Below are 26,158 nucleotides of genomic sequence, written 5' to 3' on the forward strand. Positions count from 1 at the left end.
CTGAACAGAGAACGCTTAAAATCTCTTCAGTGGATAGGCTACAGTTGCAGAAGACCAATACATGTAAAAATAAGTAGAATAAATACCTAATAAAGTGCTTTACATTACATTAGGCAGACACTCTTATCCAGAGTGATGTGCAGTTGATTACACTAAGTAGGAGACAATCCTCCCCTGGAGTAATGCAGGGTTAAGGGCCCAATGGCTGTGCGCATCTTATTGTGGCTACCGAGGATCGAACCACCGACCTTGCAGGTCCCAGTCAGCCACCGTAACCACTATGCTACAGGCCGCCTACAGTTTTGAGTTTTAGAACCTCAAAAGAGGAGAATGTAAGCCTCTCTAATGACACCAAAGAGATCTCTCTGCTACAGATATCACCATTTTGAGTTCCACCAAATCCTGTTTTCGAGAAAAACGGCTGCAAAGCTTCGCTGAAGGTAGTTGTGATGGTAGTTGAAACTGGGAGACTACAAACACTGGGATAATGAAACTCTGGGGCTGTAACTTGTCATCTTATGTATGTAAAACTATATTTTTACTCTGAACATTTACTCTTGACATGAAGACAAACAGACCCTGAAAGCAAATACATTAACATGTAGACCACAGACACAGCTGATATAGTTTGTGCCTGGTGAATGGTGACGAGCTGGCTAGCCTCCAAATGACGTAAAACTCTGTGGCTACCTCACCATGTTTTAAGAATTGTAAACGACATAATTTGAATTGAATTTCACATTAAGACATACAAATCATGAAAGCCAAGACATTAATTATAATGATTGTGTAAAAGCATTTAATGACACAATGTTGCAGTACACTATAAACCCACGATGAACGAGAAGTCTTTGTTTGCCAGAAGGGGAGATCCTATGAGCTCTGGCCTTACTGAATCAAGTAAAGGAAGTGAGTCATTCAAAATAGTCCTTCTTTTGACTGAAGGAATCTAACGTGAAAAATAATTACATTGTACTCCACACCACCTACATTACATTACATTACATGAAAGGCATTTGGCAGACGCTCTTATCCAGAGCGACGTACAACAAAGTGCATACCCATAACCAGGGATAAGTGCACTGAAAGACCCTAGAGGGAAGTACAATTTCAACTGCTACCTGGACAACAAAGATAAGGACCAGGGCCTATTTTAATTTTTTTTATTCTTTTTTTTTAAACAAACAAATAAACAAACAGACAACAAAGCAAAAGTGACCAAACTTAACTAGCCAAACACTGCTTACCTAGCCAACTAAAAATACCGATACACAAAAAAGTAAATCACAGAAAGACAACAACTAAGTGTGACAAGGCGAGTTAGACTCGCTGTTGTCCCTAATGGTGCAGTAATTGGGGTGGGGGAGTGGCACCGGCAGGACCTCATCTTTTGAACCAATCTCTTGGCTCCCTACCTTTTAAATGTTTTTCCTTTCGCTTCCTGTGATCTTTCTGATTGATTTCCTGTTTCCTGTCTCGTCCTCTCCTCATGTCTGCCTGCCTTACCATGAGAGGTAAGAGAACATCTATTCTGTTTTCCCCTGATAATATTGCGTGGGTTAGGAACACCGCAGATTAACACAATGCTTTGGTTGCAGCTTGCTGTCTGTTGGGTAATTCGTCGCGATTTAGCTGTGTCCCCTGATTTCGGTCGGTGGGCTATATTTTTATAGTTGTAATTACTTGACATTTATCGACAGTAATGTTATTTTCTTCTAATTCATTTATTAAGATGCTTCTGTTTGCGGAGTCTTTTCCGAAACACGGAAGTAACAACTCGCGCAACTTAGAATTCCATGGATTGTTTGGTAATGTACCGTTTTGCTGCATGTATATTCTGATTGGATTTTAATTATAAAATACCAGATTAACAGTGACTTTCTTCACTTTGTCGCTGTTTTGTTTGAAGTTCGTTTGGTTGCGCTTATCAGGCAGGCGGAACCCACCTGCTGTTGAGTACGTTCGCTAGTGTCCCGTGTTGCACGGCTATAGACTAGTTGTTGGCCGGACGACCTAAGGTGCGCAGCGGCTGGTGCGCGTGGTGTGTAGCCTATATTACACCTCCGTGCCTGGAGTCTTCTTGGTGTGGCTTCTTAGAGGCGCACTTGTACTTTTCTATTTTCTTTATTTTCATGTATTGAAGCAACTGGTATAGGTAGGCTGTAGTTAGGTTATTTCTTGGACTTTTAGGACTTGTCTCTTGTTGTATGGTGGGCTCGGTGCTGATTGGTGGCGGGGTTAGTCAATAGGGGTACCCTCCTCACGTGTTAGTGTGTAAGTGTTAATGGCACCTGAATCACATATAGTATCACCTTGTTTGTAGTAAGGCTTGCTGTGAGAGAGCACTGGGTTGTAACTACACATTGGAAGCCCTGAAGGTGAGTATGCCCCATCCCATCAGCGTCGTCACCCACCATCCTTAAGCTTTACATCAGTCTATTTTATTCCTATTTATTCTGGTAAAATTGACATTCAAAATAAATATATTTTTATACGAATATGAGCATTTGTCTTAACCTCATTATTGCCTTCCAGCATCAGAATTGATTTAATAAAGTAATTGCATTTAACTTAGACCACGTCTCTGTCTTGTTATTATCAAACCGTAAAGGGGGCCTCTGTTATATTGTGTGACTGGGCGTACTTTAGGTTGAACCTTACATTTATGCACCCGGTTACATAAGGTTCACAGGGAGGTAGGGAGGGACGGGGAGAGGTGCTGCTCGAAGAGGTGCGTCTTCAGTTTGCGCTTGAAGGTGGGGAGAGATTTTACAGTTCTGACCTCAACGAGGAGTTCATTCCACCACCGTGGAGCCAGAACAGACAGTAGTCGTGAGCGTGAGGTGGAAGTTCAGAGAGGGGGAGGTGCCAAGTGGCCTGTGGAGGCTGAACGAAGAGGTCTGGCAGGGGTGTAGGGTCTAATGATTTTTTTGTAGGTATGCTGGGGAAGACCCCTTAACTGCTTGGAAGGCTAGCACAGGCAGCCAGTGCCATGACAGGCAGCCAGTGGAGGGAAGTAAGCAGGGGGGTGACATGTGAGTATTTGGGAAGGTTGAAGACCAGACGAGTTGCTGCATTCTGGATAAGTTGGAGGGGTCTGATGGCGGACACTGGGAGGCCAGCCAAGAGGGAATTGCAGTAGTCCAGGCGGGACAGAACCATCGCCTGGACCAGGAGCTGGGTCGAGTAGGGGGTGAGAAAGGGGCGGATTCTCCGTATGTTGAATAGGAAGAACCTGCATGACCGGGTCACCGCCACAATGTTCTCGGAGAGGGACAGTCTGCTGTCCATCACCACGCCAAGGTTCCTTGCACTGGGTGATGGCGTAAGTATGGTATCCCCGAGGGAAATGGAGAGATCCAGATGGGGAGAGGTATTAGCAGGGATGAATATCATTTTAGTCTTACCTGGGTTGAGCTATAGATGGTGGTTGCTCTGGATGTCACTCAGGCAAGCAGAGATACGGGCTGAAACCTGTGTGTCAGATGGTGGGAATGAGAGAGTTGGGTATCGTCTGCATAGCAGTGGTAGGATAGCCCATGTGCAGTGATCACAGGGCCTAGGGAATGAGTGTAAAGAGAAAAAAGAAGCAGGCCTAGGACTGAGCCCTGGGGAACTCCTGTGGCAAGGGGCCGAGGTGTCGATACCGTACCAGCCCAGGCAACCTGGAAGGAGCGACCAGAGAGGTAGGACTGAATCCAGTCCAGGGCTGTGCCACAGATGCCCGTTGCTGACAGGACGGACAGGAGGATGGAGTGACCCACAGTGTCGAAGGCACCAGAGAGATCTAGAACAATGAGGACAGAAGAGAGGGAGGCTGCTCGTGCGGCATGGAGTGATTCACTGATGGAGAGGAGCGTGGTCTCTGTCGAGTGGCCAGATCTGAAGCCAGACTGATGGGGGTCTAGCAGGTTGTTGTTAGAAAAGAAAGAAGGAAGTTGACTAGAAGTGGCTCGTTCTATGGGTTTAGATAGAAAACGAAGAAGAGATACTGGGCAGTAGTTCTGGATGATGGAGGGATCCAGAGTAGGCTTTTTTAGCAGCGGGGTGATGTAGGCCCTCTTGGAGGATGCTGGAAAACAGCCAGAGACAGGGAGGAGTTAACAAGGGAGGTGACAAATGGGAGAATGTCAGGTGTCATAGTCTGTTTCATGTTTAGTTATTTTCTTAGTTATTTTATTGTCATGTGACATATTTTGGTAGTCTAGTCTCGCCACGTTTTTATGTTTTACCGTAAATCCTCAAATTGTGTCCGGGGTCTTTTATTTTCTTAGGCTGCACAAAGCACAGGCCTTTATTTGGGGCAGGCTTGTATTTGAGGCAGGCCTTTATTTCTTATTAGGCTTCTGTTGTAGAATTTTATTCTTAGAAATAAAGTAAAAGGCTATACTTAAAGTGGGCCAACACTGTTAAACACTTCCTGTAACCGTTCAGAAATCAATTAGTGTAGGCTAATCAGGAAACACCGTTTGGTAAGTCATAGTGTCAGTCTTAACAGACTTAGTTTATTGCAAATATTCTCAAACACAATAAATCACATGCAAGTCCAGAATCCATAAAATAACAACTTGCCAGACACGCCTTCATGAACAATAACAAATTAGCGTAGATAACAGCAAGTTAAGGATCTTTTTTTCCTGAAGTGCGTTTTATTGTGAGACATGCGTTTTGTTTGGAGCAGCATACCGCTATCAAAAGATTTTCCCTTTGGTTTGGGATTTAATTTACGATTGGACTGTTTGATTCTATTGCTAAATGTTGGGACTGATGGGCACTGAAATCTGGGGGGTATTTGATGGTTCAGTGTTAAGTTTTATGTAGTTGAAAGAGTGTCGGGATTTCCACCCGTCTGTTTATTGCGAGCCAAGGCAGCCGCTTTCATTCATTCATTGAACGTGCGCTGTGCTGTAAATACATGGAAACCTTATTGCGTAGCCAAGTAGCCTAAATTGAGTTAATTTTAAATTTTGCCTGATTTACTTTTCATTAAATTCGTAGGCTGGAATGCCTCGCGGCAACAATTGTGTTTAAATGTATACTGCTTGAACTTTTGGCAAGCTACTTAGAAGGGGGCGGCAAGCAACTGGTAGCTTGAGAGCAACGTGTTGGAGACCCATGGTGTAGGACAACGACTTTTCATTGGCAACAGTATTAAACCAACCAACAATATAAAATATTAAGAAGAGCTCTTTTATTTCATTGAGTTAAATCGAAACAATGTCTTCTAGTGCTCATGGACTGATAGCCCTACTGGTAGGCAATATTACCCCGGCTTGTATTTGGGGGCCGGCCTTTATTTGTCCGAATCGGCCACGCCCCCAGCTATTATCTGAGGCCCGGCTTCAAATAGAATCCCGGACACAATTTGAGGATTTACTGTATTTCTTGTTTTGTTTCATTGTCAGGTCATGATTTATTTTTTAGTCTTGTCATGTCACATTATATAGTTTATTCCTGTCACAGTTTGTTTCTTGTTTTGTCATGGTTTAAGTTTGATTCATGTTATGTTTTCCTGTTCATTGTTTAGCGCACACTTTTTCGTGTCTTTCCGCAAACCTTGCGTTCATACTTTCTCTCTCTGCTTTGCTGTCGCTCATGCTTCCCTAATGGTTTCATTTTCCCATGTGTACTTACTAATCTACTCACGTGAGATCAGGATTGGGTAATACTAACATTCTAACCATGTGTTTATGTTTACCTTACGTTCTTGTGCATGTCATTTACTAATTTACTAATTTACTAACCTGTCTACATCTGCATGTAAGCTCAGTGTTCAAGTCATGTCTTTGCAAAATAGTTGCCTCCTGTTTGTCAGTGCACTTTTGAGCGGTTTTCCGAGCCATTGATTACCTTTTAAGATCCAAGCCTGTTGATTGATCATCGTTATTGACATCTGTTTTGTTGACCATTGCCTGCCTGTACCACAAACTCTTGCCTGTTGTCCTTGTACTTTTGCCCCGCGGAGCGGACTTCGGTCTTGACTCTTGCACCGTCTTCGAATCCGAGCCTGCCTACCATCCGTCTGCACTACTGCCCTGCTGACAGCCTTCCCGTTTACTGGATTTTTTGCTTGGTTTACCGATTTCGAGACTGCCTTCTCCCTCTGTACTGAACTTTGGTTTTTGGCTGGATTAACTGTATATGAACTTTGGTTGGACAATCCCTTAATAAAGCCCTGACGGGAGTCGTGCATTTTGGGTCCAACCCCCACGCACCCGTCTCAGTTTAAAGGCGTGAAATCTGCTCATTGTGGCTTCTGGCTACATTTCACTTATTCTTGTTATTTTTGATAAATATTGATTTTTGCTATTTAGCTGCTGTTTGATATTGACTGCCAACTAATAACAACCCCTTTTTTCTAATAGCCTGTGAATAAAGGCATTGCTTAATTTTGTGTGTAATGTCTTTATGAAACAAAACATCTTAGGTTTGAGTTAGGCTAAAGGTTATTCGGCTTGTAATGTACTTGTTCACTAAATTAAGGCAGGAAATTAAGGAACATGTAATTAGATTCTGATAACTAGCCTTGATTTCTCTATAAACAGACATTGTGTTGACAGTTGCTAGTGTCAATGAGTTCCCCAGGTTCATTACTGTGTCACATGTAGAAAACTGCAGAGCAAGAAGTATAAATGCAGAGCTAATGTGCCTGTACTATAATACGCAACCAGGTTGAACAAACTGGATTTTTTCCCCCTTGATCTCTGCCTAGTTGATTGTGGTGAGCAAATTTCACATTCTTCGCATTTTAAGAAGGTATTATTTGGAAGATTACCTATTTCCATAAGAACAATACATGTACAATAATGCTCTTCATGAATGTGGTGGTTTTTACTTCCAGGAAATGTCGGAAGTTTGAAGTGTGAAAGTAAATGAGGACACATTGATATTCTTTCTTTGGCATAGTTTTCTTTGGCCATTAGCACATCATTCTACCCCTGGAACGTATTTGCAAGATTGTAAGTAGAACCTTATTGCTATTTTTAGACATTACCTCACATTTTGACAATTGTATTTGTTCCATTCAAAGCTCAGTACTTGACCTAAAAAGTCAGCCTCCCTTTGTCTCCCTTTTATGAATAATGTGATGACTTGCAGGGTTCTAGATAGTTTTGTATGACTATGAAATCTTAAATGTTTTCTGAAATGTAAAAAAAAATCAGCTGCATTAAATATAAATAATTCCGTTCATGTATTTTTTTCCTTACAGGACAAGTAAAGACAAAAACAAAAGCAAAAAAGAATGAATCATTCATCTAACATGAACTCCCTGAATTCCACCCTCTCTCTAAATACAGCTATTGTGCATCCCCCATTTTTTTTCATAAATGGTTTGAATAACATACCCCATGCCAAGTACTACTATGTTTTCCTATGCTTTGTTTTTGTGGTCTCTGTGTTGGGGAACTCCTTTGTCATATTTGTTATATATATAGAGCGCAGTTTTCACACCCCAAAGTACATGGGCGTTTTTAATTTGGCTGTAGCTGACTTCGGTGAAAGCACTTCTCTAATTCCAAATTTAATTGCAATGTTTCTTTTTGATTCCCAGTACATCTCCTATGATGCTTGCTTGGCCAACATGTTTTTTGTATTTTACTTTTCCACTTTGCAAGCTCTCACTCTTACCATTCTGGCCTATGACAGATTGGTGGCAATATGTTTTCCACTGAGATACCATGCCATTGTCACAATGCCAGCCATCGCTGTGATGTTAGCAGTGGCGTGGGGAATTACTGCACTTTTCATTATTTCAGTAGTTAGTTTAATTACCAGGTTGTCCTTTTGTAAATCCATTGTGGTAAAAAGCTACTTCTGTGATCATGGACCCATTTTACGTTTGGCATGCAATGACTATCTGCCAAATTATATAACTGCATTTGCTTGCATAATATTGTTCCTTTATTTACCATTAGTTTTGACTGTACTGTCATATGTGTTTATTGCAGGTGCTCTCTTTAAAATCTCTTCACAGGAAGGGCGATTTAAAGCCATTAAGACTTGTTCTGCACACCTAATGCTGGTGGCTATATATTATCTTCCAATAATAGGCACATACATTGTGCCTACCCTTCATCCAAATGCCAGAATAATCAATACATCACTTGCAATGGCCCTTCCTCCCATGATGAACCCAATCATTTATGTCCTGAACACAGAAGAGGTTAAGGAATTCTCAAAAAAACTTTTCAAAAGAACAAAAAGACAACTGAAATAATCAAATGATTAAGTACAACTGGAAATCTGCTGTTTACTGTTTCGGATTTTCCACAGTTTGTGAAAAAGGATAGGCTGATTTAATATAATCTGTGTTTTGTCAACTAATTCTTGTTTATTAAATGCATTATTTCTTCAAAAATTCATTTTTAAACAGAAATGAATTACATTGATTCATTTTTTAATTTGTGGATTCTATTCTTGTTTGGTTTGAGTAATGTACTGTACTTTGTCACATATTCAGTTCATGGTGATCTCATAGTTTTTTAAACTCCCAACACTAACTATCGTTACAGTTCTACTCTTCCACAAATGAATATATTTTTGACATCTGAGGAAAGCAATAGTTAATCGCATCTTCGTTTAATATTGCAGTTTAAAATATAGAGAGTATCGCTGCAGTTGCACTGGGGTTCGATTCCCGGTCCTGCCAAAAACCAAGTTTGGCCGGCTCTCACGGGAGGGACTTGGCAGGGTTAGCTGATCGCCACACAAAGAGCACCTTTGGTGCCTCGGAATCACGGTCGTGAGCATGAGACGAGACGGCTTGAAGAAGGCGTGTTGCTCTCTTTCGGGCCACCAAGGGCCGGGGTGTGTGCGGTGTATCTAACACTAACTCTAATTGGATTAGATGGGGTACAATTGACTACCAAATTGGGAGAAAAAGTGGAAAAATCTGAAAAAAAAACAAACAAAAAAAACAAGAGTCGTATCGTAACAATAAAGGTAACAATCAAATACCAGTTCTTTAATAAAAGAAAAATAACTAAAATATAATCTGTGTTTAGTCTACTAATTATTGGTTAATATATTTGGTGGAACCTTACATTTCAAGTTTATTAAACGTATTATCAAAAAAATATTAAATGTGATGAATTACATTAATTCCTGTTTGAATTTGTGGATTCTATTCTTGTTTGTTTTGAGTAATGTACTGTACTTTGTCACATATTCAGTTAACTTAATGGGGATGTCATGAATTTATTAAATGCCAACACTAACTACCTTTACAGTTCTAGTCTTCCACAAATGGTACTTTTTATGCAATTTTCTTTTAAATCCAAGGCAAGCAATAGTGAATTGCATCTTTATTTAATATTCCAGTATGAAATAGGAAGAGGCGCTATTGCAACAGTAAAGATATCAGTCAAATACCAGTTGTTTGCCAGCATCATTTTGGACACACTTATAACACATGCTGTTTTAGTTAAGGATTTCTAAGAAAAATCTACTTTGTGGCCCAACTCTACTCTCTAATATAGCAGTTCCAAACCTTGGTCCTGGTGGCCTCCTCTGCTTGTTTTGAGAATGGTTGTTTACCCTTTTAACAAAATATGTGTTTCAGTTGATTGAACTTGCAACATCTGTGCATTGCGGATCTTACCATGAATATTCTTCAAGTGTCAGTGTGGAGAACTAGTACATCTATCTACAATTTTAAACGACGATAAAGGATACCCGATTTTATGATTCAAATACATTTTTTATTACTCACTGTTACGACCTAAGGCTCGATTTGGCCGTAACATAAAATGGACACAAACAACGAGGTGAAGGAATTACAAATATTTATTAAATACCTTCTTTTACTCTAGACTTAGTATTCAAAGGCAAATCCAAAATACAAGCCTTTTTAACAAGTGTCAAAGCCAACAACCAAATACAGGCCTTTTTAACAAGTGTCAAAGCCAACAACCAAATACAGAACACAATGCCAGAGAGCGGAAGGCGCATTCGCAGTACAGCCACAAGCTAACATGAGCTAGCTCCAGAATGGTGAAGAAGCTGTGCTTTTAAACCCCAGCTTCCAAGTGCGTCAAATCCAAAAATCAGCGCTGGCGCAGTTCTCCTTAGCTCCGCCCACCTTTCCATTCCTGCAAGCAGAGCACACGAGCAGAGAGAAAAACCCAGAGCGGATCGAGAACCTGGGTCGTAACACTCACTTATAGCTGAGGAGAACTGGTTATATGTGATGGCATTGATGATCATGTAAATATGTGCTGATATTCTTTTCACAACTAATTGAAGCTCTGCTCATGCACTTTTATTTATTTACATTTAATTTTAAAATGTAATTAGAAAATGCCAGTATTTGCGGTGTGAGAATAACTGCACTAACAGTACGGATAGGCTTTTGTACTGTATGCCAGGGGTTAAACCAAACACTGTAACAATTACACAGGTCAATTACGGCCCAGCTCCACAAGCAAAATAGTAGGAAGGCATTTTTGGTCCATTTGACCATCTCCGGCCACTCTGTGCCAACCACCTTGCCTTGTTTTTAGACAGTTTTAGACAGTTTTAACTGGTCTCTTGGGCAGTGAAAAGTTACGGTATGTTAGAATGATGTGACCTCTATAATTATGGTGTTTAACAAACAGTGATGAGACAGAGTTAAGGGCTAAAGTGGAGGGCCTGATTGAATGGTGTAAGGAAAATAACCTAATGCTAACAAGTGTAAGATAGTCAAAGACAATTGGTGGACTTGTGTATGGAATTTGTATGGAAATGGATATAATTCATTACGAGTGACCTGACCGGGCGGCCTGTGGTGTAGTGGTTAAGGTACATGACTGTGACCCGCAAGGTCGGCGGTTCAATTTCTGGTGTAGCCACAATAAGATCTGCACAGCCGTTGGGCCCTTGAGCAAGGCCCTTAACCCTGCTCAACTGATGCTTAACTGTACGTCGCTCTGGATAGGAGCGTCTGCCAAAATGCCAATAATGTAATATTAATGTGAATGCCCTCAAATTAAATTTGTGAGGCACATACAGTGGGTTCCAGAATTATTGGCACCCTTAACAATAATGAAGAAAAAAGGCTGCATGTAATAAACAACACAGGTAATTATCTATGTATATGTTATGTTCATAGTATATAGTTTTCAACATATGGGAAAACTATATAATTTTATCTCAGTACATCTCCTCTCATGCAAATTGTCAATAATGTCAATTATTTAATTTAGTATATCTCAGTCTAAAGGAAGTATATTGTGTCATTCCATCTCTTCCTCTCTCTGCCAAGGGTGTTCGGACAAAGTATTAAACCAGAGGTGTCAATAATTGTGAAACCATTGGTTGATTTAATCGAATCATTAATAGAGTATATGCAGACACACATACTGTATACTGGGACACATTGCTTTCTATTTTCTTCTAGTTCAGTGTACACTGTTGGATTGTTGTCAACATAAGGATCCCATGTCCCATATACAGTCACCCACAGATACCTACAGCCATCAGGTACTCAGATCATTCATCTGCTGGACACAAATCTCAGGTGTGAAGCTCTTAATTGAGAGCTGCTAAAGAAGGCTTGCTTTGGTCCAAGGGGACTTCTGATGTAATTACACCAGTGAGAGGTTCTTATATGTGAAAAAATATGTTCAAAAACAAAATAATTATTTAAGGCCTATCATACAAGTATTTTTCTGCAATTCATCTTTAATGCAACTTTGGGGGTGCAGATGTCTTATGCACAGTTGAAATTCTACTTCCCTCTAGGGTCTTTCAGCACACTTATCCCTGGTTATGGGTATGCACTTTGCACTTTGTTGTATGTCTCTCTGGATAAGAGCATCTGCCAAATGCCATTAATGTAATGTAATGTAATGTATTATGCATGACACATATGCACCACGCATTTGTCAGCCACCCCTGGCCACTCCCTAGATCCGCCCCTGTGTCTGGATTTGCCACACTACTGAAATCAGGATTGGACTTTGACAGCATGGCCTGGATTTAAAAAACTTAATTAAAAAATGGGAATATGCAAATGAAAAGTACAAAAACTGGCCAAACTGTGTTTGCGAAGATGGAAAAAAACCACTTGCATTTAACCGAATGGTATTTCTAATAAAAAGCATTTTTCCGTCCAAGTGGTTTCAGCAAGCTTAATTCTTGTCACCTTTGGTCTTTGAGGTAATACAGTCAATTTCAGTTAATCTTAACGTGGTGTAAACTGCAGACATTATTATATTTCCAACTGTAAAAACTGCTGGCTCCTGAAACATTTCATTGTTAGTTTGTCCTCCATTTCAACCAACAAATCCCTCCAGTCATAATAATTAGATTCACCAGTGATTTCAGAACTCAGGATGGTCCCAGGGCATTAGTGTCCGACTGAGCTATTAATTGAATCATTTTTTATAATGGCTTGCTGCAATGTTCCTGAAGGATAAAACAGCCTTTACTGATGCAATGTTGCAGTACACTATAAATCCAAAATGCAAACACGTTAGCTGCTGAACGAGAAGTCTTAGTTCGACAGAAGGGGGGATCCTATGAGCTTTGGCCTTACTGAATCAAGTGAATGCAGTGAGTCATCCAAAAGAGTCCTTCTTTTGACTGAAAGAATTGAAAGTAAAAAATTATTAAATTGCACTCCCACCACATAGCTTTCTTATACCTGCACTAAGGAAGAGATTGTACTGCATTGTTTTTAAAGTGAAAGAAATGGGGTAATCAAAATTCAACCAAACTCATATCACGTCCACAGTTAATTGATCAATGAACAATTGCACCTTGACTGTTAAATATGGGCTCAGTATTGCTTAAGAGGGGAAACAATCCTTCTCAAAACCAGCAGAGGAGTCCCCCAGGACCAAGGTTGGGTACTGCTGGGTACAGAGTTGAATCGGGCCACAGAAATGGGATTTTCTCCATTTTTCTTTGAAATGCTTAACTAATAAGACAAGTATGTTACAAGTGTGTCCAAAATCATGCTGGCAAACAACTGGTATTTCACTGTTATCTTTATTAATATCCCCATTAAGCTAACCGAAAAACCACACAAGAATTTAAACATTCATCACATTTATAATAATTTAAATAAATAATACATTTAATAAACTTGAAACATAATGTTTCCCAAACTATATTAACCAGTAATTAGTAGACTAAACACAGATTATATTTTAGTTTTTTTCTTTTATTAAAACAACTGGGATTAGCTTTATCGTTATGATACGACTCTTGGTATTTTAAAATGGAATATTAAATGAAGATACAATTAAATATTGCTTGCCTTAGATGTCAAAAATATTTGCAGAGAAAGTACATTCATTTGTGGGAGATTAGAACTGTAATGGGAACTCCATTTAAAAATGAATTAACAAAATAATACATTTAATAAACTTGAAATGCAATGTTCCACAAAATACATTAACCACGGATTAGTTGACAAAACACAGATTATATTAAACCAGATTATATTTTCACAAACTGGAAATTGGGAAACAGTAAACAGCAGATTTCCTATTATATTGAATCATTTCATTATTTCATTATTTCAGTTGTGTTCTTTTTCTTTTGAAAAGTGTTTTTGAGAATTCCTTAACCTCTTCTGTGTTCAGAACATAAATTATTGGGTTCATCATGGGAGGAAGGGCCATTGAAAGTGATGTATTGATTATTCTGGCATTTGGATGAAGGGTATGAGTAATCGCAGCAATGTAGGTGCCTATTATTGGAAGATAATATATAGCCACCAGCATTAGGTGTGCAGAACAAGTCTTAATGGCTTTCAATCGCCCTTCCTGTGAAGTGATTTTAAAGAGAGCACCTGCAATAAACACATATGACAGTACAGTCAAAACTAATGGTAAATAAAGGAACAATATTGCGCAAACATATGCAATGATATCATTTGGAAGATTGTCATTGCATGCCAAACGGAAAATGGGTCCATGATCACAGAAGTAGCTTTTTACCACAATGGATTTACAAAAGGACAACCTGGTAACTAAACTTACTGTTAAAATAATAACAAGTGCAGGCATTGCCCACACAACTGCTAACATCACAGCAATGGCTGGCATTGTGACAATGGCATGGTATCTCAGTGGAAAGCATATTGCCACAAATCTATCATAGGCCAGAATGGTAAGAGTGAGAGCTTGCAAAACAAAAAAGTAAAATACAAAAAACATGTTGGCCAAGCAAGCATCATAAGAGATGTACTGGGAATCAAAAAGAAACATTGCAACTAAATTTGGAATTAGAGAAGTGCTTTCACCCAAGTCAGCTACAGCCAAATTAAACACGCCCATATACTTTGGGGTGTGAAAACTGCGCTCTGTATATATAACAAACATGACAAAGGAGTTCCCCAACAAAGTTACCACAAAAACAAAGCATAGGAAAACATAGTAGTACTTGGCATGGGGTATGTTATAGAAACCATTAATGAAAAAAAAGGGGGGACGCACAACAGCTGTATTTAGAGAGAGGGTGGAGTTCAGAGGGTTCATGTCAGACATATGATATTCCTTTTCTTTTGTTCTCTTTGTCCTGGAAGTGAAAAAAACATAAACGGAATAAAACTTACATTAAAGTAATTGAGTTTATTTTATTTTTGTATTCTGAGAACATTCATGGCTACATGAACAGAACTACCTATAACCATACAATTAATTATTTACCATCACATTATTTATCAAGCAGTTTATATGAATCGCATTGTTTGCCATAGGCAACTGACATTTTGCTTGAAGCTTCTACTGACTTGATACTGACCATGTACTGTATATGAAATAGACCACAAACCTGAGGTAAAGTCACACTGAATGGTTTCAGATCTTTTGACAGAATGTAATAAGAGGCAAATATCAGCTCCATAGAACAGGCAAACCACAAGTGAGATCAAGGCGTAGGATTCTTTATAATAAGAGTTTTCTTGCAGGTAAGACAGCCAAAGGTCAATAGCCAGCAAACAGATACAGCAGGGACCACCTTTTGCAGCAGTAACTGCAACCAAATGCTTCTTAAAATTCCATTGCTGTGGAAGAATTTTAGCCCACTATATTCTTCGCAAAACAAGTCCTGTACAAACTTTGCATACATAGGTGTAGTGTGGGGTTAGCTTTACCCTCTGTAGCTGGATAACAAGTAAACAAGAAAAAATACAACCACATATTTCTTTGTGGATAGTTCTGGTGGCACTTTCACATACAAGTGTCAAACTTTCTCTTGCCTCAGGTGAAAATGAGATGTTTCCCACAGATTTTTCATATTCATGGTTACAGGGCTTGTAAGACAAGGCTTGTAAGACAATAAGAAGGCAAAACATAAAGTGTCAAAAATTTTCTATTACAATAATTTTGTGTGAATTCAAATTGCTTGGGTCAATTTGACCCCAAACATAAAAGAGGTCATAAAATCTCATAATATGAGGGTTACAAATATTCTGGTACAGAGCAGAATTTGTGGTTCCTTCAATAATGGCAATTTGTCCAGGTCCTGAGCCAGAAAAGCATCCCCACACGACACTCACATTACCATGATTTCTGTGAAATGCTGTATTTGCTTCACACAAGACATAATGCTACCTGTGTTATCCAAACAGTTTTACTTTTGACTCATCTGTCCAGAGAACATTATTACAAAAACCTTGGGAGGTCATCCAGGTGCTTTTTTTGCATTATGTTCCTCTTGGTTAGCAGTGGTTTCTGCCTTGAAACTCTCCCAAGAACCCCATCTTTGCCCAGAGTCTTTCTACTGTATCAGCATAATGAGGTGAAATACAGGTGAATCTGGTCCAATCCCGGTCCGATCTGATCTTTTCACATTTTGGTAGCCAATTATACAATATCTATTCAAATTTCCCATGTTAGCTGAGGACACCGCTACAGTCCCTCAGCGGCCCAGGAGATCTAGCGCTCTGGAGAACAGCACGCCTTCTACAAGCTGCATCGCTTCAAAGCCCCGCGACTGTGACTCCGAGGCCAGTCCAATCAGGGGCGATGGTAGGTGCCGATCCCACAGACCCTGCCGAGTGCCTCCCCCCTCGGCCCCCGTGTGTGCCAGCCAAACTCGGCTTTGGCAGGACCGGTTCTGCAACTGCAACTGCAACGGCATCGATCTGATACCTGCATCAACGTCCGATGCTTTAGCCGCGCACCCCCGTGGCACAGTAATCTGCATGTAATTTTGATATTTAAAAAGGTAATCCTAGAAATCAGATCATCTTAATAAGGAAATATTGCAACAAAAATTACTTACCGCAAGCACCTAAGCAGAGGATGAGGAAAAAGGTTTTCTTTCGCTTGTTCAGCCAGATTGCATATTTACAGTACAGGGACAATAACTCTATTTATACATCTCGCTCTGCGGTTTCCTTTACGTCTGCAATGGGAATTAACCTGGGGAACTCATTAACCAGAGTAACTTTGTCAATAATTTCTTGATTTTTTATTGAGAAAACAAACTAGTATAGTTATAAGTATAGCGCCCCAAACAAAAACAAGTACAATGAAATAAATGTATGTAAATGGTAACTGGAGAATGTAACTGCATTCATTTCTGTGAACATTTACTTCTTTAACAAAATATGTGCTTCAAGTTCATTTAAATTACAGCATCTGTGCATTGCAGATCTTTGCCATGAAAATTCTTCAAGTGTCAGTGTTGAGAACATTTATCTCCAACTTTAAATTACAACAAAGGATACCCGATTTTATGATTCAAAAATTATTTTTATTACCCACTCATAGCTGAGGAGAACTGGTTATATGTGATGGGATGGCATTGACGATCATGTAAATATGTGCTTATATTCTTGAATTAAATAATTGAAGCTCTGCTAATGCACTTTTATTTATTTACATTTATTTTTTAAATGTAATTCCAAAATGCTAGTACTTGCGGTGTGAGAATAACTGCACTGACAGTATGGATAGGCATTTGTACTGTATGTCAGGGGTTAAACCAAACACTGTAACAATTACACAGCTCAATTATGGCACAGCTCCACAAGCAAAATAGTAGGAAGGCCTGTAGCCTTCATTTGGTAAAATATACCACCACATCGGTGTTATGGCCTGGGCAGGTATGACTGCCAAAGAAAAAAGTTAAGAGGACTAGTTCCCAAGAGAAGCATTCACTAAAGATGGCTGCAATACAGGCCTGGCAGAGCATCACCAGAGAAGACACATGGCATGCAAAGGAATAAACAGGACTACTTTGTGTCCCAAACATAGGGCGGCCTGTAGCATAGTGGTTAAGTTAAATGACTGGGACCCACAAGGTCGGTGGCTCTAATCCCGGTGTAGCCACAATAAGATCTACACAGCCGTTGGGCCCTTGAGCCCTTAACCCTGCATAGCTCCAGGGTAGGATTGTCTCCTGCTTAGTCTAATCAACTGTATGTTGCTCTGGATAAGAGTGTCAGCCAAATGCCAATAATGAAATGTAATGTAATTAAGGCATTTTTGGTCTATTTGACCATCTGCGGCCACTCTGTGCCAACCACCTTGCCTCAGTTTTTAGAGACAGTTTTAACTGGCTACATTACTACATTACTAAAATCAAAAAAGAATAGGGTCCAAGAATTAAAACATGAATCAATGTAATTCATAACATTTAATCATTCATTTAATAAACTTGAAATTTAATGTTCCACAAAATATATGAATCAATAATTAGTAGGCTAAACAAATTATATTTTAGTTTTTTTCTTTTATTAAAACAACTGGTATTTCACTGTTAGCTTTATTGTCGTGATAACGACTCTTGGTATTTTAAACTGCAATATTAAATGGAGATGCAATTAAATATTGCTTGCCTTAGCAAGTATTTGCAGAGAAAGTACATTCAACTGTAACAATAATAACTTTATGACGTCACCATTAAGCTAATATGTGACAAAGTACAGTACACTGCCAAACAAGAATAGAATCCACAAATTCAAACATGAATCAAACTCCATTTAAAAATGAATTAAAGAAATAATACATTTAACAAACTTGAAATGGAATGTTTCACAAAATACATTAACCAAAATTAGTTGGCAAAACACAGATATTAAATCAGATTATATTTCCACAAACTGTGGAAATTGTGAAACAGTAAAGAGCAGATTTCTTATTATATAGAATCTTTTAATTATTTGATTACTTCAAAAGATTATTTCTTTTGAAAAGTTTTTTTGAGAATTCCTTAACCTCTTCTGTGTTCAGGACATAAATGATTGGGTTCATCATGGGAGGAAGGGCCATTGCAAGTGATGTATTGATTATCCTGGAATTTGGATGAAGGGTACGAGCTTCCACAGCAATGTAGGTGCCTATTATTGGAAGATAATATATAGCCACCAGCATTAGGTGTGCAGAACAAGTCTTAATGGCTTTAAATCGCCCTTCCTGTGAAGAGATTTTAAAGAGAGCACCTGCAATAAACACATATGACAGTACAGTCAAAACTAATGGTAGATAAAGGAACAATATTATGCAAGCATATGCCATTATATAATTTGGCAGATAGTCATTGCATGCCAAACGGAAAATGGGTCCATGATCACAGAAGTAGCTTTTTACCACTATGGATTTACAAAAGGACAACCTGGTAATTAAACTAACTACTGAAATAATGAAAAGTGCAGTAATTCCCCACGCCACTGCTAACATCACAGCGATGGCTGGCATTGTGACAATGGCATGGTATCTCAGTGGAAAGCATATTGCCACCAATCTGTCATAGGCCAGAATGGTAAGAGTGAGAGCTTGCAAAAAGGAAAAGTAAAATACAAAAAACATGTTGGCCAAGCAAGCATCATAGGAGATGTACTGGGAATCAAAAAGAAACATTGCCATTAAATTTGGAATAAGAGCAGTGCTTTCACCGAAGTCAGCTACAGCCAAATTAAACACGCCCATATACTTTGGGGTGTGAAAACTGCGCTCTGTATATATAACAAATATGACAAAGGAGTTCCCCAACACAGAGACCACAAAAACAAAGCATAGGAAAACATAGTAGTATTTGGCATGGGGTATGTTGTGAAAACCATTAATGAAAAAAAATGGGGGATGCACAACAGCTGTACTTAGAGAGAGAGTGGAATTCAAGGAGTTCATGTTAGATGAATGATTCATTCTTTTTTGCTTTTCTTTTTGTCTTTACTTGTCCTGTAAGTAAAAAAAATAAAAAATTAACAGAATTATTATTTCCATTTAATGCAGCTGCTTAATTTTTAATTTCAGAAAACATTTAAGATATACACACAGACATACAGAACTACCTAGAATCCTGCAAGTCATTATTTATCATCACATTATTCATCAAGCAGTTTATATAAATCTCTTTATTTGCCATAGACAAAGGGAGGCTGACTTTTTAGGTCAAGTATTGAGTTTTGAACTGAGCCAATACAATTGTCAAAATGTGAGGTAATGTCTAACAATAGCAAAAAGATTCTCCTAACAACATCTTCCAAATACTTTCCAGTTGCAGCATGACATGCTAATGGGCAAAAAAAACTGCCAAAGAAAGTATATCAATGTGTCCTCATGTACTCCAACGTTTCCCAAAAGTAAAAACCACAATGTTCATAAAGAGCACTACTGTACATGTATTTTTCTTGTTGAAATAGGTAATCTTCCAAATAATACCTTCTTGATAGGGGTAGAATGTGAAAAATTGCTCACCACAATCAACTAGGCAGAGATCAAATAAATAAAAAAATCCAGTTTGTTCAGCCGGGTTGTGTATTATAGTACAGGTGCATTAACTCTGCATTTATACTTCTTGCTCTGCAGGTTTCTGCATGTGACACAGAACCTGGGGAACTCATTGACGATAGCAACTGTCAATACAATGTCTGTTTATAGAGAAACCAAGGCTAGTTATCAGAATCTAGTTACATTTTCCTTAATTGCCTTCCTTAATTTAGTGAACAAGTACATTTCTGAATCGTAAAATGAAATTAATGATTTATTCAAAGGAACGGTAAGGTAGTATTATTTATACTATTATTATTATTATTAAATACAAGGCAAATAACCTTTGACCTAACTCGGGGACAGGATCACAAAGTCACCCACCATAAGTTGGATAACCACTGATATAACAAGGGAACCCCTCACAAATGGGTGGGGCCACTAGAGGAGAGGGAAAAAACTGAAAACTGAAAAACTCCCTGGTGAAATGTCAACTGAAACAAAACCGCAAAATCTGGTGAACAGGGTATTTGTAAGCTAGCACGCAATGTCCGAAGTAACGGGCGAGTCGTGTGAAAACAAATAACTGAAGAAGGGAACCAAAACTCCCCGGTATTTCACCAAAAGAAAATTGACCCGAGAGATAATGGTCAGGGAAAAAATAAATTCCTCAATGGAAGAGTTTCGTTAAGGCTATACCCAAGAGGCAAAATCCTCCACTCGCTCATCTAAACTGAAGAGGGCTAAAGAAATCAAAATAGGGAAAGTCCAGGGGAACCACCCAACCAAAGCAAAGCGGAACTACTAGTCACTATGCTTCTAATTAATTCTAAAAAGGTTACTGAATGCCTTTCCTGCCTAAAAGCAATGAAATCCTCAAACTACCACCTTACCGGCTCAGTGTATGTGTCAGAATAAAACACCAAAGCCCAGAGCAGTGCCAGGAAGAGACCTAAGTTGTTTTGGTTTCATAAAGACATGACACACAAAATTAAGCAATGCCTTTATTCAATATACAGTAGTTTTGTGTTTCATTTGACATTTTGCATCTAGGCAAGAATGCTGCCGGCTGGGAAATAATACCTGCGAGGTTCTGACTCTAGGGGCAGCCAAGTTGCATTTCAGCCAGTAACAGGTGGAGCAGTCATTTGTAGCAAGATTACCCATAATCCATTGTGGTTACAGTTTGTTTTTGCACAACCACCATCAGGTGACAAATGTCGACACTCTACTCCACAGCTGTTGTGAGCTGTGATGGAGGTGTGTGACACAAAAAGCAAACAGTGTGGATAACCACTTGAACTGTCCGATTTCTGCACTGATGTAATGAAAGAAATATACCAGTAACATTATGTGTTAACTGTGCTATCTCTTTGAATATATCATAGACTCACTGAGCACTGTATTTCAGACCAATATAAGAATGGGGAAGAAATGTAGCCAGGATGGTTTGAGTGTGTCAGAAACTCCTGAGATGTTCATGCACATCAGTCTCTAGAGTTTGCAGAGAATGGTGCAAAAAGACAAGAAAACAGTAACAGTTATGCAGGCAAAAACGCATTGTTAATGAAAGAGTGCAGTGGAGAATTCCCAGACTGGTCAAAGCTGACAAAGCTGGATGGTGACAGTAAGGCAAATAACCACACATTACAACATTGGTATGCAGAAGAGCATCTCTGGACAAATAATGCTTCAAATCTCTTATGTGAATAGGCTACAACAGCAGAAGACCAATAAGTGTCAAAATTAAGTCTAATAAATACCTAATAAAATGCTTTTGAGTTTTTCAGTGCCACAAAATCATATTGTCGAGAAAAAACGGCTTCAAAGCTTTACTGTGTGACGGTAGTTGAAACTGGGAGCCTACCAACATGAGCATCATGAAACTCTGGGGCTGGAACCTGTCATCTTATGTACGTAAAACGATATTTTTACTCTGAACATTTACTCTTGACATTAAGACAAACAGATCCTGAAAGCAAATACATTAACATGTAGACCACGGACGCAGCTGATATAGTTTGTGACTGGTGAACGGTGACAAGCTGGCTAGCTTCCAAATGATAGAAAACTCTGGCTACCTCACCATGACTTCAACATTTAAAACTATACATTTTGAATTGAATTTCACATTGAGACATACAAATCCTGAAAGCCAAGACATTAATCATAATAAGTTTGCAAAAGTATTTAATGACGCAATGTCACAGTACACTATAAACCAAAATGCAAACACGTTAGCTGCTGACAGTTCACAAGCCTACTCAATGAGCTCTGAACGAGGAGTCTTTGTTCGACAGAAGGAGTCCTTCACCAAGTGAGTCATTCAAGAGTCCTTCTTTTGATTGAAGGAATCGAATGTGAAAAATAATTAAATTGCACTCCCACCACCTAGCTTTCTTATACCTGCACGAAGGAAGAGATTGAACTGCACTGTTTTTAAAGGGAAATAAATGGGCCAATCAAAATTAAACCAAACTCATATCACATCCACAGTAAATGTATCAAACCTGCTCTGCTGTTGTGTTAAAGCCTGGTGTTAAGAAATGATTGAAATGTTGTTGGACACTCATTTGCCAGGCCTTCCGTTACCGCTAGCTTTGACAATTACACCTTGACTGTTAAATATTGGCCCAGCATGGCTTGCAAGGGTAAACAATCCTTCTCAAAACCAACAGAGGAGTCCCCCTGGACCAAGGTTTGGAACTGCTGTGTCAGAGAGTAGAGTTGGGCCACAGAAATGGGATTTTTGTTCTCACTGCTTTTTCTTAGAAATGATGAATTAATAAGACATGTGTTACAAGTGTGTCCAAATCATGCTGGCAAACAACTATTTGACTGGCAGTGTTGGCAGTTAATAATTTTATTACGTTCCCATGAAGCTAACTGGATAAGTGACAAAGTACAGTGCATTACTCAAACCAAACAAAAATATAATCCAAGAATAATCCAATTCATTACATTTAATAATTTTTTTTCAAATAAACAATACATTTAATAAACTTGAAGTCCAATGTTCCACAAAATACATGAAGCAAGAATTAGTTGACTAAACAAAGATTATATTAAATCAGATTATATTTTCACAAACGGTGGAAATTGTGAAACAGTAAACAGCAGATTTTCTGTTATATTGAATTATTTCATTAATTGATTATTTCATTTGTATTTCTTTTCTTTTGAAAAGTTTTTTTGAGAATTCCTTAACCTCTTCTGTGTTCAGGACATAAATGATTGGGTTCATCATAGCAGGAATGGCCATTGCAAGTGAAGTATTGATTATCCTGGCATTTGGATGAAGGGTACGAGCTTCCACAGCAATGTAGGTACCTATTCTTGGAAGATAATAAATAGCCACCAGCATTAGGTGTGCAGAACAAGTCTTAATGGCTTTAAATCGCCCTTCTTGTGAAGTGATTTTAATGAGTGCACCAGCAATAAATGCATATGACAGTACAGTCAAAATTAATGGTAAATAAACGAACAGTATTATGCAAGAATATGCCATGATATAATTTGGCAGGGTGTCATTGCATGCCAAACGGAAAATGGGTCCATGATCACAGAAGTAGCTTTTTACCACAATGGATTTACAAAAGGACAACCTGATAATTAAACAAATTAATAAAATCATGAAAAGTGCAGTAATTCCCCATACCACTGCTAACATCACAGCCATGGCTGGCATTGTGACAATGGCATGGTATCTCAGTGGAAAGCATATTGCCACCAATCTATCATATGCCAGAATGGAAAGAGTGAGAGCTTGCAAAATGGAAAAGTAAAATACAAAAAACATGTTGGCCAAGCAAGCATCATAGGAGATGTACTGGGAATCAAAAAGAAACATTGCCATTAAATTTGGAATTAGAGACGTGCTTTCACCCAAGTCAGCTACAGCCAAATTAAAAACGCCCATGTACTTTGGGGTGTGAAAACTGCGCTCTGTATATATAGCAAATATGACAAAGGAGTTCCCCAACACAGAGACCACAAAAACAAAACATAAGAAAACATAGTAGTATTTGGCATGTGGTATGTTATGAAAACCATTAATGTAAAAAAATGGGGGATGCACAACAGCTGTATTTAGAGAGAGGGTGGAATTCAAGGAGTCCATGTTAGATGAATGATTCATTTCTTTTTGTCTTTACTTGTCCTGTATGTAAAAAAATAAATAATTAACAGAATTATTTATATTTAATGTGGCTGATTTATTGTTAATTTCAGAAAACATTTACATAGACATACAGAACTACCTAGAATCCTGCAAGTCATTATTTATCATCACATTATTCATCAAGCAGTTTATAAAAATATCCTTATTTGCCGTCGACAAAGGGAGGCTGAGTTTTAAGGTCAAGTACTGAGCTTCAAACTGAACAAAAGATTTTTTCAAAGTGTGATAATATCTAACAATAGCAATAAGGTTCTATTAACAATATCTCACAAATACTTTCCAGTTGTAGCATGACATGCATATGGGCAAAGAAATCTGCCAAAGAAAGTATATAAATTTGTCCTCATGTACTTTCAAACTTCTTAACATTGCCCAAAAGTAAGAACCACCACATTCATAAAGAGCACTACTGTACATGTATTTTCTTCTGGAAATAGGTAAGCGTCCCAATAATACCTTCTTAATACGGGTAGAATGTGAAATAAATTGCTCACCACAATCAACTCCGCAGAGATCAAGGGAAAAAAACAAAACAGTTTGTTCAGCCTGGTTGTATATTATAGTACAGGCACATTAACTCTGCATTTATACTTTCTGCTCTGCAGTTTTCACCATGTGACACAGTAAAGTCCTGGAGAACTCATTGACTATAGCAACTGTCAATACAATGTCTGTTTATAGAGAAATCAAGGCTAGTTATCAGAATCAAATTACATTTTCCTTAATTTCCTTCCTTAATTTAGTGAACATATCAGAATCGTAAAGGAAACAAATAATTTGTTAAAAGAAATAATAGAAGTATTATTAATACTTTTATTAAATACATGGCACATAACCTTTAGCCAAACTCAAACCTAAGCTGTTTTGGTTTCATAAAGACATTACACACAAAATTAAGCAATGCCTTTATTCAGTATATACAGTAGTTTCGTGTTTCATTTGAGGTTTTGCCTCTCGGTAAGAATGCCGCCGGCTGGGAAATAATACCTGCGAGGTTCCGACTCTAGGGGGCAGCCAAGTTGTATTTCAGGCTTTAACAGCTGGAGCAGTCATTTTTAGCAAGACTACCCATTATCCATGGTGGTTTACAGTTTGTTTTTGCACAAACACCATCGGGTGACAAATGTGAGCATTCTAATCCACAGCTGTTGTGAGTTGTGATGGAGGTGTGCAACACAAAAAGCAAACAGTGTGCATAACCACTTGAACAGTCCGATTTCTGCACCGATACAACGACAGATTTATACCAGTAACATTACTTGTTAACTGTGCTATCTCTTTGAGTATATTATAGACTCAGTGAGCACTTTATTAGACAGCCAGCATGTTAATACAAACATGTACTCAGCCAATCATGTCGCAGCAATTTAATGGATAAAAGCATGCAGACATGGTCACCAGGGTCTGCTGTATTTCAGACCAAATATCAGAATGGGAAAAAAATTAAATCTAAGTGACTTTGACCGTGAAATGATTGTTGTTGGTAGACTGGGTGGTTTGAGTGTTTCGGAAACTGCTGATCTCCTGGAATTTTCACACACATCAGTCTCTCGAGTTTGCGGGGAAAAAAGTGTTGTTAATGAGAGAGCTCAGTGGAGAATTCCCAGACTGGTCAAAGCTGAAAGGAAGGTGACAGTAATGCAAATAACCACACATTACAACAGTGGTATGCAGAAGAGCATCTCTGAACAGAGAACGCTTAAAATCTCTTCAGTGGATATGCTACAGCTGCAGAAGACCAATACATGTAAAAATAAATCTAATAAATACCTAATAAAGTGCTTAACATTACATTAAATTTGGCAGACACTCTTATCCAGAGTGACGTGCAGTTGATTACATTAAGTAGGAGACAATCCTCCCCTGGAGCAATGCAGGGTTAAGGGCCCAATGGCTGTGCGCATCTTGTTGTGGCTACCGAGGATCGAACCACCGACCTTGCAGGTCCCAGTCAGTCGCCTTAACCACTATGCTACAGGCCACCTACAGTTTCGAGTTTTAGAACCTCAAAAGAGGAGAATGTAAGCTCTCTAATGACACCAAAGTGATCTCTGCTACAGATATCATTATTTTGAGTTCCACCAAATCCTGTTTTCGAGAAAAACGGCTGCAAAGCTTCGCTGTGTGATGGTAGTTGAAACTGGGAGACTACAAACACTGGGATAATGAAACTCTGGCTGTGACTTGTCATCTTATGTATGTAAAACTATATTTTTACTCTGAAAATTTACTCTTGACATTAACACAAACAGACCCTGAAAGCAAATACATTAACATGTACCCACGACCACGACTGCAGCTGATATAGTTTGTGCCTGGTGAA

General features: G+C 38.7%; 3 protein-coding genes across 3 annotated transcripts; 1 reads left to right on the plus strand and 2 right to left on the minus strand.

Annotated features, from left to right (window-relative positions):
• The first annotated feature begins 7,261 nt into the window (after positions 1-7,261).
• On the plus strand, positions 7,262-12,180 carry LOC133108319 (olfactory receptor 52B2-like). The gene is made up of 2 exons (XM_061217794.1): positions 7,262-8,164; positions 12,142-12,180. The coding sequence occupies exons 1-2, from the start codon at positions 7,262-7,264 to the stop codon at positions 12,178-12,180; spliced, it is 942 nt and encodes a 313-aa protein (XP_061073778.1).
• A 5,930-nt stretch (positions 12,181-18,110) lies between these two features.
• LOC133108321 (olfactory receptor 51E2-like) lies at positions 18,111-19,073 on the minus strand. Its single transcript, XM_061217795.1, has one exon. The coding sequence runs from the start codon at positions 19,071-19,073 to the stop codon at positions 18,111-18,113; it is 963 nt and encodes a 320-aa protein (XP_061073779.1).
• Positions 19,074-22,809: 3,736 nt separating this feature from the next.
• Positions 22,810-23,775, minus strand: LOC133107911 (olfactory receptor 51E2-like). Its single transcript, XM_061217205.1, has one exon. The coding sequence runs from the start codon at positions 23,773-23,775 to the stop codon at positions 22,810-22,812; it is 966 nt and encodes a 321-aa protein (XP_061073189.1).
• Positions 23,776-26,158: the final 2,383 nt, after the last annotated feature.

The sequence above is a fragment of the Conger conger genome, chromosome 13 (genome assembly GCF_963514075.1).
Source record: "Conger conger chromosome 13, fConCon1.1, whole genome shotgun sequence".
Lineage (NCBI taxonomy): Eukaryota > Metazoa > Chordata > Actinopteri > Anguilliformes > Congridae > Conger > Conger conger.